The 12,715-nt window shown below is 43.7% G+C and overlaps 3 protein-coding genes across 3 annotated transcripts; 1 reads left to right on the top strand and 2 right to left on the bottom strand.

Moving 5' to 3' along the window:
• Positions 1 to 43: 43 nt before the first annotated feature.
• On the bottom strand, positions 44 to 1,792 carry FOMMEDRAFT_170143 (uncharacterized protein; the record flags this gene model as incomplete). Its single annotated transcript, XM_007269524.1, has 11 exons — positions 1,625 to 1,792; positions 1,557 to 1,566; positions 1,433 to 1,485; positions 1,227 to 1,323; positions 1,147 to 1,175; positions 1,025 to 1,088; positions 901 to 977; positions 800 to 854; positions 447 to 491; positions 365 to 391; positions 44 to 300 (listed from the first exon to the last, which is right to left on the bottom strand). The coding sequence occupies exons 1-11, from the start codon at positions 1,688 to 1,690 to the stop codon at positions 44 to 46; spliced, it is 780 nt and encodes a 259-aa protein (XP_007269586.1). The 5' UTR covers positions 1,691 to 1,792.
• A 934-nt stretch (positions 1,793 to 2,726) lies between these two features.
• Positions 2,727 to 5,677, bottom strand: FOMMEDRAFT_159765 (subtilisin-like protein; the record flags this gene model as incomplete). The annotated part of the gene is made up of 12 exons (XM_007269523.1): positions 2,727 to 3,172; positions 3,268 to 3,369; positions 3,427 to 3,435; positions 3,510 to 3,754; positions 3,835 to 3,866; positions 3,922 to 3,956; positions 4,010 to 4,079; positions 4,137 to 4,241; positions 4,299 to 4,324; positions 4,381 to 4,420; positions 4,495 to 4,514; positions 4,582 to 5,677. 12 exons carry the CDS (start codon positions 5,675 to 5,677, stop codon positions 2,727 to 2,729), a joined length of 2,226 nt encoding a protein of 741 aa, XP_007269585.1.
• Positions 5,678 to 5,826: 149 nt separating this feature from the next.
• On the top strand, positions 5,827 to 6,061 carry FOMMEDRAFT_159764 (uncharacterized protein; the record flags this gene model as incomplete). Its single annotated transcript, XM_007269522.1, has 2 exons — positions 5,827 to 5,960; positions 6,028 to 6,061. 2 exons carry the CDS (start codon positions 5,827 to 5,829, stop codon positions 6,059 to 6,061), a joined length of 168 nt encoding a protein of 55 aa, XP_007269584.1.
• Positions 6,062 to 12,715: the final 6,654 nt, after the last annotated feature.

The following is a 12,715-nucleotide window of genomic DNA, read 5'->3' as shown; positions in this document are numbered from 1 at the left end:
CATAATATATATATATTAATTGTGACACTTAATGGAGCACGAATTACGATTCCGATGAAGCATATACCTGGCTCGTGCTAGCTTCCGGTATCTCCTGTACTGATAATTGGTATATAGTAGCCGTCCCAACCGTCTGAGACCAAGTCGTTTGGCGTTTACTGATGACGCCCCGGACGTTCAGCAGTATGCGCGATCCGGTAATGGACATCGTCGACCGAAGAACTTGGAGCATAGAGGCCAGTAGTCCATGTCGCTTTGCCGGAAGCGCTGAATAAATTACGAGATTGGAAATGCTTGCCACTGGACACAGTGAATCGCAAATGGTCAAATTGGTATGAAAGGGAGAGACAGGGAACGAATGCACCTAGCATGACCACATAATAAGCAAATCCTGAAATAGCTGCTTTAGTGAGTGAAGTTAAGGAGGTTGAAAGAAGGATAATTACCATCCCTTAGGAGTAACGCAATGAGTTGATTATGTCCAAATCGACCTGGATCAACGTTAATCGATGATCGGAGTTAAATGACAATCAAGTACTCGCTCTTCTGAATTACTTTTATTGAAGTCAAGACGAAAATAATCGTATCAAAGCACATTAGCGCTACCCAAGCTGGGATTGTAATATTTGTGTCAATAGAGGCAACGCCGGCCTGGCAGCCGAGAACCGCTTTTACTCTATAGAGATTAATTTAACAGAACAAATGGAAAACGTTGAGCGCCTACTGAGGGGTTGATTTGTCTAGAGACAACCAAATGAGGTAAGTAAGCTTATGGGTTGAGGAAGTATTAGACACTTACAGACGAGAGATTTCGAGACGAATGCAATGCAGATCGCCATAGTCACGTCTGTTGCCTGGAACCATTAAGTTAATTGTAATGAAGAGAGAAATGGGACTTACAATGAAGGCGATACTCAGGAATATGATGATGATTCGTTTATTATCCCACACCGCAACAGTACGCAGAAAGACGATCACTGATAGAGTTAGCTTAGCGTCAGGCTTCAAATAGCGTAAATCTTACATTGCACGGGAATAATGAAGACGAATGTAGACCAACTATCCACATATAATGCAGCAGAACAGAACTTCCAGGTATTGCTTATATGAGAGTCGGAGACAGTGGCATTGATCAGAGTGACTCACAGCTGGATTTGCAGAGAAATCTAACGTGTCTTCACCTCAATCAGCGCTTATTTCATCAAGAGATTTTAGAAGAGACATACTTGTAAGATATACTGCGCCTTCCAGCCAAGAAGGGTATCTGGCAGCAAAGTATAGAATTTTCCCTGAGGACCATTTGGCTTTCCAGATGAGCGAGATCTAATACTCTTATTTGAGCAGTGAGATACGCGCATAACGAGGATTCAACAATACCTCCCTAAAATTTATAAGCATTAGCCTTGATGAATTGCATAGGCTACAGATGAACGTACTCCTCCAAAGTAATCAAAATATCCCAAGTCAATGTGATGAAAGAAGCCACTGAAGTACAACACATGGTGACTGTCAGGATCAAACACTGACAACTGCCAGTGATTATGATTTGCACAGACCTGTCAAATACTAAATGCATCCAGTAAGTCAATAAGCAATTTAACATGACAGAATAACAACTTCGTACTCTTGACGTTTGTAAATCATACGCGGCCTGCCGTAAAAGTTGGATTTCTTTGACTATGTTGGACATCGCTAGCGCGGCAAGAAGGGCGGTTCGGTGGATAGTTTATGCGCTACGACTTATAGGGCAGATATACAGAGATGCCTAGGCCTCAATTGAGGCGGCTCGATGATCATTAGGCTTCTCGGTAACCCGCATCAAGTCAAATGAGACGGAGGAGTGGCCCATTGCGCGGATCGCGGTATCAACTCGGTCCAAGGCACTTCTCACAACTTCATCGAGGGACGAACATGGACATTGTACGATCTATACGGGGTATGTGTCGGAAATTCCACCATTACTCATTAATGATTACAACCGAAGAAAGTGAAACAGCAACATATCGTAGTCTGAATCTAATTGTCGCCAAAAAAAGTAGCCAATATGAAGTCCAAGATTGTAGTAGTAGTAGTACAAATGCAGTTTGTCTGTCGCAAAACGGAAATCGGTTGAAACCCCCTTGTTTCATCAAGCAGCCGGGATCTATGGAACATGGGATGCCAGGATGGTTCGAGCGTGAGGACTTTTTAGTCATCTATACCAATAAGCCTTAAGGATTGGTGTCAATGCAAAATGGCAGCGGCTGATCGCTCTCATCCAATATTCCATAATAGCCACCGGGCAAAGAGAATTCATAGACCAGAGCTCGCTTGAGTCGAACAAGGTGTACAATGGCCTTTACTATCTAGATCGAAGGCATGGCGGTCAGAAAGACCGCTCAAACGACTGACCGCAACTCCACATCAGAAATTAAAGGCACGTGATCTTGATATACCAAACTCCAAAGTCCAGAGAGACCAGACATTGCCACTGACTGCACAATTTGTTTGTAATAATTGGCATCTATGATTTTGTATATACATATGTGTTCACGTAAAAAAATGAGTGTATTTGAGATGAGGCAAGGTGCAGTTGGTGTAATTAGTAATCGGCAATCAGCAACCTGTCTTTTAAATACTCTTTATCACTTCCAACTCCTGCTTCCAAGCAAAAGAAAAAGAGACAAAAATGTTCTTCTTGGCAGAGACACTCGACCCAAATGAACAAACGAAGGTGGAAGCAAAAATCAAGGAATGATCGACCAAATCTTGAGAAGTTTTTCGAAGTTAGGTGTGCCAAGGCCCGTTACCGGATCCCAACCCTGTGTTGCTGTGAACCCATCCGTGCCTGTCGATATGACGGATGCATTAGTGCACAATAGAATGCGAGGAAAATCCGTTAACAAGGAACACGGTAGTAGTTGAGAAAGAAAGAGCGACGAGTAATGGATGCCATGCGCCAAGGGGTGTGTGCGAAGATAAAGGGCACCAAGGTAGTGTGAAACGCTCGACGACACAAGAAGGCCCACGACGAAGCTCACATAGATAACGTTGCATTTCACGAAGAAACAAATACCGAGGAAGAAGAGAAGGAGAAAGGGAGAACACGCACCACATCCCTGATTCCCACCCGTCGTAATATCATTAAACGCTCCTCTAAACGTATCGCTGTAAATCGCAGGGTTGATGAAACCTATCATCACAACTCAGTCAGCATCACGGAAGCCAGAAGAAGAAAGGTGCAAGAAAGAAAGGCAGAGGAAAGGATGAAGAGGAGACGAGACGCACCGACAGGCTTCTTCCCCATTGCGATTCGTGCGTCGTTGATGAGTGTGATGATGGACGCTACTGTCGGTGCTGCAGCGGAGGTTCCAAAGACGAGGTTGAATTCTAGAGGACATTAATAGGCTAAATACAGCCAGGGAAAGAAACGTGAGGAAGGCGTACCTCCATCAACTATCCACCACGACGTACAACACAAAATCAGCAAACAAACCACACTGAAAACCATTCCCAGAGAGAAAACGCACTAGCAATAACATAATTCGCCCCATTAGCACTCAAATCCGGAAAAGCCCTACTACTCCCACTATTATTAAACTGGTCCGCACTAAACGGCGGTGGGTGGTCCTTCAAGAACCCCTCCACGGCAGCTTGTTGGTAAGAGGGTATGGAGAAGATGTTAGAGAAGCCTCCGCCGGAGAAGATGACTTGTTCGCAGGCTTGTTCGGGGTCGTTAACTGTGCCGTTTGGGTTTACTTGGGTTGCGCCGACTCTGAATGGGAGGGAGGGGATGGTTAGTGGGGAAAGGGTATTGATGGAGAGAGAAGTGGAGGGATGGGAGGAAGGACGTACGAAGTGACGAATGGACAGCCGCTTGGGAATGACTTCGGGCACTTAGTTAGTCTTGTACCATGAATGACCGTACATCGGTGAACGTACAGGGTTGAAGCGCGTCCCATTAGCAGTCTCGTTCCCTACACCGACTTCAGCGCAACTCAAACAAAAATCATGAGACAGAAATACACACCATCCGCATCAATACACACTCCTCCAAAGCCCGCAACACCAAAGTCGCCCGAACTATACAACACCGTCGTCTATCACACCACGTCATTCAGACGGTAAAGGGAGAGGAGAATACGAAGAGGACTAACACCCATGAGTCCGATCTTTCCGTACTCGGTACATTGCCGCATCGCAGATCGTGCCGAGATGGTGATCTCATCTTGGCCGTAGGAGACGGACACGACGTTCGGAGGCTAATTCCGAGTGAGTCAACACGTTCAGAGTCGGTAGACGTATTATGTTGTGCAAACCTTGATGATACCACAACTCTCCGATTCTATCTCCTCGTCAGCCCAAAACGTGGCGTGAGAGTGTTGAAGAAAGAGAACGTACCGTTGAATCCGCCAGGCAGTGGGTCAGGATAGATCCCGTCCTAACGGATCAAGGGAGTGGGGGAGATTAACATTCAACGATTAACCTTTACTCCGGTCATGCACACAGACTTACCTGATCTGGGTCATCGCCACCTGTCATCACGGTGTTCGTAAGATTTTCAAGGTTTTGAGATCTAAGATTAAAGATCAAGCCACGCACCTTCAAACGTGCAAAACGAAGCATCAACCGCATCTAACCAATTATCAAACCCAGCACCTTCGACGAGGTCGCCCGTCTGGAGAAGTAACACCGGCTGAGGGTTCGTCAACACCATCGCATATTCCAAATCCAGGTCACTCTCTCCGTTAAAGTCGAAACTCTGATTCGTCGTCTGTGCGACACCACCGTCGATGCTCACGAGCTGAGGTTTCTGACCGATTTGCGTCGCAGAGAAGTTATGGAAGAACATGTCTAGATCGCCTTGTAAGAATGCTTGAGGGGTGAACTCGACGACGCCGAATGTGTTTTTTTCGGTTGCCATGGGTTTGTAATTCGCAAAGTTGTAAAGCGTTTGAAGGCAGATGGGTGTGATGAATTGGTTGCAGTCTGCAAGGGTAAGGTTAGTCGAGCCGTCGACTTTACGTCCGTTCGTCTTGGGACCGTTGAACGAGGATGGACTACCAAGTCGGACGGGTGGCTTCGTCACCTCTGCAGCGCGTCGCGCGAGGTTGTCTTTTGATACCGGTGCAGGCGGGATACGCGCGTTGAACCCTGTCGTAGGCTTGATGAGGTCAATGTGTGGGACGAGGTGCTCGGGGACGTGGTACGCTTCGCATCCGACGCGCTCTGTACCGTCTGCATCCTCGAATACGTGATACTCTGCGTGCAACAGGTTCTCGACCTCCACCACGCTCGCATGCACCTCAATCCATCCCTTGCTTTTGCTCAACTTCAACCTATCCCTATCCACGCCGCTCGAGGTAAGCCAATCCGTGACAGCATTGATCGTCTCAGCAGGCGGAGCGAAGTGCTCGACGACTTGCCCCGCAGACCAGTGGTTGCCGTACTCGGGAGAGTCTGGATGGGAGACGGTATTGAGAAGCGACTCGAGGGTGTGCGTGTTCTGGTGCGTGAGACCAATGCGGAGAGGGATGACTGCATCTTGTTCAAGACGGCGTGCGAAGCGCCAACCGCGATTTTCCGGGACGAAAGTGCGTCGCTCGTGCAGGACAGGCGGGGACAGCTGGGGAGCACCGAGCACCAGCTCGGCACTAGCAGCGAAGACGGCGACGACGAAAGAGGCTAATCGGACCATGGGACAAGAGGGCAGCAGCAGCAGCAGCAGTGAGTACTGTAGTACCCTTTACGCCCGCACACGACTACTTAAGAGATGCGGCTAGGACGAGAATAGGCCAGCGAATCGCACTGTCGCAGGCAACAGCGCTTCTTCAACAACAAGACGACATGGACGTTTTTCGGATGCACATGGCACTTGTTTCTCCCGAGATGTCCGCTAGCAGTATTGGCATGGGCAGCGATCAGCCTCCGCGTGGACCCATCCCTCCAGTCGGGCAATCCGCGTGCTATTCCTGCTCTCAGTGAGAAAAATGAACGACCACGCACAAGAAACGAGAGCCGGGTTATCACCTCATCGCGCGTCATTAGAGCTTCGATGGCTTCGCTGCATTGGCAACGCTAATCGCCGAGAAGCACATCATGATAGCATTCTTAGAAGTCAACTTGCTATTCTCAGATGCAGTTTATCTTTGGTTGGGTTTAGCGCTCGTGTGACACCACACACAGACACCGTCACGTGCATTCATTTCTTAAGCGGGCGGGTCACTTCGACGGACGAATTGCTCAACGCGTCCATCCTCTGACGTCGCACAATGCCTGTCTTTCCGCCCATTGTATCATCTCCAAAGTGAGCTAGGTCCTCATCAATCATGCATATTCCAAATGCACTGCACGATCCCTTTGGCGACGTGCAGCCGCCTAAACAGCGATTGCTGGACAACATGACAGAAAACACTTTGTTGCCTTGTCCACCAACATAGTTATATACGAACCTTCTAAGTTTGCAATGGCCAGTACACGAATGACAAAGGCAAGATATTCAATCCAAGCCCTTAAAGAACAGGACACACACCAAGTGCTAGAGTTATTAGTGTTACTATACTGTAAGCCTTTTCTTTGGTGCTAGCAACACCTGGTAACAGTGATAGCATAATTAGAAATCAGTTTACTATTTTTTAGGAGCAGTTATCTTTGCTTGAGTGACATCACAATCACATAATGCTATCACATACATGTACACAAACTCAATAGTAATCAAACAGAATGTAGTACTTCTGTCCCTCTTAAATACAGATTTCATCATTTTAATACTTGTTCATGTATTTGGTCCACATATCAGATACTTGTATTCTTATTCTATTATATCACACTGACTAACAAGTAATGTACAAGAAGATCAAACACTATTCTTTGAAAATATTCAGGTGTTTGGCTTTTAAGTAGGAATGTTTACTAACAAGACTCTATCTGTATAGTTGTACAAGTAACCTGTCATTGTCTAGTCTAGAGAAATTACATTAAACAAGTGGCAAAAATATTAATGAGAGAATAATGATACTTACAGATGCTTACAGAGTAGTCTAGTGAAATCTTCATGTACTTAAGCATTTCCTATACATTTAAATTTATTAGAAGCTAACTCAAATAAAGTAGAAAGACTACTTTTACAGTATCTTTCTTACTATACTGAAACGATCAGCATCACACTAAGAACTGTACATCACATGCAGACAATCACAGTGATCAATTCTGAACACCCACATGACTCATAGAAGCCTACTCTGAGAACACCCAACTATTCCACATTGTAAGCATTTGCAAACAGAACTGTAAGAGTGTGCAGTTTCAGAATTGGCTTACACACATTGTTTTCTCCATGGGATGTACGGATCACGTGCTTATCACAGGCTCAGAACACAAGTTGCATCACAGTGAGTGGCTCAGCAAACCATTACATCATCATTGCCCAGATCAAAGTACTGTGATCTTCTAATCAGATAGGACATCAGGGTGATCAAAGTGTTGATCTCAGGAGACTGCTGGAAATCTCAGAACTCTCTGCACTTTGTCTGTACCAATCAGATGATAATGGCATGAGAACCTTCTATTTCTTTCAATGTAAATCTTGCTTTTCCCTTTTGCATAACATTTCCTGTGGCTAGAATGCAGACTACTTAAATTTTCCTCATGCATTTTCACCCTATTTTCTTCCAACCTCTGGCAAAAGGTTCTCTTATTTGTTCTTGTATATTTTGTTATTTTTCTTTTGTTCAGTCATGACACTTCCCTGTTAGTACTACACTTTTCCAGAACTCAGAAAACTATAAATACAGCTACTCATGTACTAGATATGGGGGGAAATTCAGATAGTTCACCCATCAATTTAGCTCTTGTCTCTTGTCTCAAAGTCCTCTAGTGTGAGGCATAGTTTTAGTCTTCATCATTTTCTGTATCAGATTGTTTGTTGTGCACTTTGTAAAGTGCACTTTCTATTATTCACATCACTCTTCCAAGGTTGCAACTGTGCTGAAAGAACTCACACCTGTTCAGAACCACTCTAGTCTCCTATGACTTGTGGTTTAGCTCCCCCTCAAACTTAACAAATCACCTGTGATCTTCTCTTAAACACTTCACAGGAGTTTCATCTGGAGCCTACTGTGAGGGGGGTTTCCATAGTTAAACAACATGAGTTCCAACAGTTCTTAGCATCCTGAACAGGTTTCTCAGACACCAGCCTGTGGGCTTAGGTCAACTCAGTCACAGTCAGCACCAGTACCTGTATTGAGCAGAACACACTGATCTACTAGAATCCAATTGTGCTGCAAAATGTCTGATAGTCCAAACACTGGAAGTACAGAATCTGATATTACAGAAACCTTAGGAACACCATCAGAACAGCAGAGTGCTCGAGTCAGTAACAAAGAGGAGGAAGAAGAAGACCTTGTAGCAACATCACTCAATCCCCAAGTAATTGATTTCCGAATTTGCAACAAACTGCTGCATTTCATGTCCCTGGAATTGTATACAGGATTGTTAGCTACCCTACAACCTTCCCAAATCACATCAACATTACAACTGACTGTAACTGGCACACTGTATCACAGAAGAGCACAGTTGTCTCTACAGGAAACAGAGACAGTCCAGCAGCCAGTATCTTCACTCACACTAGCAACCAGTGTATTGTTAGCAACACAGCTCCAATTACAGCAACAGTAACTTGCAAGTGATGTGCAACTACTTCAGCAACTACAAGTAAACATGCAAATTCTATTACAACCAAGACTGGCAGTGCAGCCAATGGCCACATTGAACATTCTGAAGCTGCCTTGTCACAGAGCACATGATGCACTGTCCTTTGACAGAACCAAGCCCTGAGAATTGTGGAGGTATTTCACAGACATGGAAAGTCTTACAAACAAATACAACATAGCTGGAGCAGATATCATTCTGCTTACAATGAAGTATGTGCCTGTAGAAGTAGAGGATTTGTAGGATAATGTAGATAAAACGTCTTAGGATACATTTAAGACAGGAGTAATTGTGTATTACCTGAGTCTCAAGACAGGAGCACAATATGTCAGAAGTGACTTGGATGCTGTAGTACAGAAATGGGCAGAGAGAGGAATTACAAATAGGGATGATTTGGGAACATACCACTGAGAGTTTACACTCATAGCAACCTATTTGACAACTAACAATAAGCTGTCACCAGAGGAATCTTACTGTGTTTTTCTGTGTGTGTTCTGTAGAGTAATCATGGAAAAACTGATGCAGAAGTTAGAAATCAAGTATCCAGACTATGAGGACAGACTTGTGTACAATATTGTGCAAGTTGTAGCTACAGTAGGGTCAATCCTTGGGGGATCTACACTCACAGTAGTTAGTGGATCAGATATGCTTGCAAGTCAGCCTGTGATTCTGGTCAAACAGGAAGAAGTTAATTTGACAAGTGTTGTGAAAGCACTTCAGAGTCTGCAATCACAAGTAGAGTCAATAAAGTAAGGCCCAAGATCAGGAGGAGGAGGATACAGTGGAGGTTCAGGTAGAGGATCAGGAAACAGAAGTTGTGTGTTTTGTGGAGAATCTGGACATTTTATACACAGTTGCTCAAAAGTGTCAGAATACATTACAAACAGGAAGTGTGTGTGGAGCCCAGACAATAAAATTATCATGGCCAACAGAAACACCATTTCTGAGATAGGGCAGACCTTGAAGGAAAAGGTTGATAGCCACTTTCTGTTGTTACAAATGCACTCTGTTAGTTTCATAGAGGCTACACCAGTCATAGTACACAGTCCAGGAGCTCCTGTACCAGTTACAATGGTAGAGGTTGATGAAGAAGAAGAGGAGGAGGTGGAGAACCTTGCAGAGCTTGAAAGGCTTGAAGTAATGCTTAGAGAAGCCTATAAGAAGGTTGTGGAACAATTGAAAGCAAAGGATGTGAAGGGGAAGGGAAAGTAAGGGTGTGATTACAAAGTAGTAAAACCTGCAGATATCAGACCAGTGCTAGCAAGTATGTACTGAGACACAACTGGGACAAAGGAGTACCCATACTGCTACATTGCACTAATTGAGGACCTGGAAATAGCTGGAAGAGTTTTAGATTGTAGCTTGGACCAGGAAGTGTGTATTACACAGCAGGAGTTGCTTACATTGTCTCCAGAGCTTTGGAAGAAGACTTGTGAATTAGTAACATTGAGGTGCTGAATGGATGGAAACACTACATTCTACAGTGGAGAACTGCCTGTTGTAGGATCAAACAATAGTGGGCTACAGCAGTATCACAACACATTAGCAGAAGTTAACCATTTGCTTCTACTCTATACACTTGAGACAATAGTAGATGGAAAAATTGAGGTAGATTGCATGCTGGACCAGGGATTAAGCATAAACATAGTTTGAGCTGATGTATGGGAAGCATTAAAGATTCTGTTGGATTGTAATATGGCTGTTATGCTTGAAACAGTAGACACTAGTTAGGGATTGACTGTAGGACAGATTCTGAGGTTGTGACTCTCTATAGGAATGCTTCACATAGATATCACAGCACAAGTTGTGCAGAAAGCTCTGTTCAGGATCTTGCTAGGTAGACTGTTCTTTGTGACTACAGAATGTGAAACCAAAGATTTTGCAAATAGGGAGCAGCACATAACACTTTAGGACCTGAATGATCTGTTGAGGAGGTAGTCTCTGTCCACCAGAGTGAGAGCACTGTAATATGAGCCAGAGACAGATTTTTGAGAAGTGTCAAGGAACTGGAAACACCACAATTCTGGAGAGATGTGTATATAGTAAGCAGATTAGAAACAAACAAGCAGAAGAGTAATAGTAAGGTAATGATTCTATACAGAGGAAGAGACAAAGGAAATAGAGTAAATGTGAGAAAGGATTGTAGTCAGGGATCACGAGTCACAGAATCATGGATGATAGAGGTAGCAGAGTCATGAAAGTCAGTAATTCTCAATACACTGGATGACAAACTCAACACAGTTTTGTAGGCTTACAAGAAAGTTGCAAATAAGGTGTGCCCTGTACCTGGAGTGCTTCCAGAGGAGTTCTGCATAGTCAGACAATGGCACCCTAATCCTCTAGCCAGAATGCCTATATTACCAACAATACCACAGCCCTTTGTGCCTACTGGCTGACTTACAGAAGAGTGGATGTGAGCAATTAGAGAATTGTGATCAGGATTCCTATAGCTGGAAGAATGGAAACTTGCAGAAAACCTATTAATACTATAGTCAGAAGTGTTTGTGTGGACAGAAGAGGAGTGAGGAACATTGGACCCTACATACTTTGATCCTATTCGAATTCTGACTGTAGAGCATGTACCATGGGTAGAGAAAAGTATTCTGATTGTATGCAGGATTGAGAAGAGGGTGATTGAGTTGTTGAAGGAGAAGTTGTATAACAGAGCAATAGAACTGTTGAATTCCTCCTATTGATTGTAATGGTTTTGTGTCACAAAGAAAGACAGAGTATCCTTGTGATTTATTATTGATTTGTAAAGGTTAAACACAGTTACAATAAAGGATGCAGCTGTTCTGCCAAACATGGAACTAATTGTGGAAAGCTGCAGAGGTTGTGCATGCTATACACAACTCAATTTGCATATTGTGTTTGATTAGAGGAGTTTGGATGAGTAGTCTAAAGATCTGACAATGTTCTAGACACCTCTAGGGACGTTTTGCTTGACAGTATTGCTAATGGGTTACACCAACTCAGTACAGATTCTGCATAATGACTTAGTGTTCATTCTTTGCAACAAGATTCTAAATGTCACAAACCCATACACAGACAATGTTCTGGTAATTGGACCCTGCTCAAGATATGAGACAGTAGACAGAACAGAGGAAACACTTCCTGAGAACAAGGGAATACAGAAGTTTGTATACAAGCATCTGATGGATGTAAACTGGATTTTGCAGAGAGTGAGAGCTGTAGGAGGGACGTTTTCTGGAAAGAAGATAATGCTTTGTAACAAATCTGCAATATTTGTTAGGCATAAGCTGATGTATTTAGGGAGAGAGGCTGAAGAATCATGAATACAGAAGGTTAGGGATTGGCTGCCTTGCAAGAGTGTTACAGAAGTACAGGGATTCCTTGGAACAGTAGGAGTGCTTTGTGTTTTTATTCAGAATTATGCAAAGTTAGCACAACTACTCAATTGACTCACACAAAAGAACTTGATATTCAATTAGAATGATGAGGCACAGAAATCTATGGACACACTCAAGGAAGCAGTTTTACATTGCCCTGCACTAACACCAATCAACTATGAGTCAGAGTATCCAGTAGTCTTGGTAGTAGATTTGTCTATCATTAGAGTAGGATGGTATATCAGTCAGGAGCACCCAGATTGCAAACAGAGAATAAATTGATTCAGATTGATTAACTGGAATACAATGTAAGCACAATATTTGTAAGCAAAAATAGAGCTCTTCGGACTTTATTACACACTTCACACATTACACATATATCTCATAGGCATCAAGAAATTAATTGTGGAAATGAATGCTTCATACATAAAGGGAATGATCAATAAGCCTGACCTACAGCCTAATGCTATGATCAATTGCTGGATAGCTAGTATTTTGCTATTTGATTTCGAGTTCTGTCACATTCCTGCATCAGACTTCAAGTGTACAGACAGATTATTGTGACACTGAGCAGTACCCAAAGACCCCCCAGACAACAACACCTATGAAGACTGGATTGACAAGTCATACAGATTTTATACAGTAGAAATAGAATCTATGTGACACAGACATTAGCC

This window comes from Fomitiporia mediterranea, assembly GCF_000271605.1.
Source record: "Fomitiporia mediterranea MF3/22 unplaced genomic scaffold FOMMEscaffold_10, whole genome shotgun sequence".
In the NCBI taxonomy this organism is placed as follows: domain Eukaryota; kingdom Fungi; phylum Basidiomycota; class Agaricomycetes; order Hymenochaetales; family Hymenochaetaceae; genus Fomitiporia; species Fomitiporia mediterranea.
This window is presented reverse-complemented; position numbering and strand designations above follow the sequence as displayed.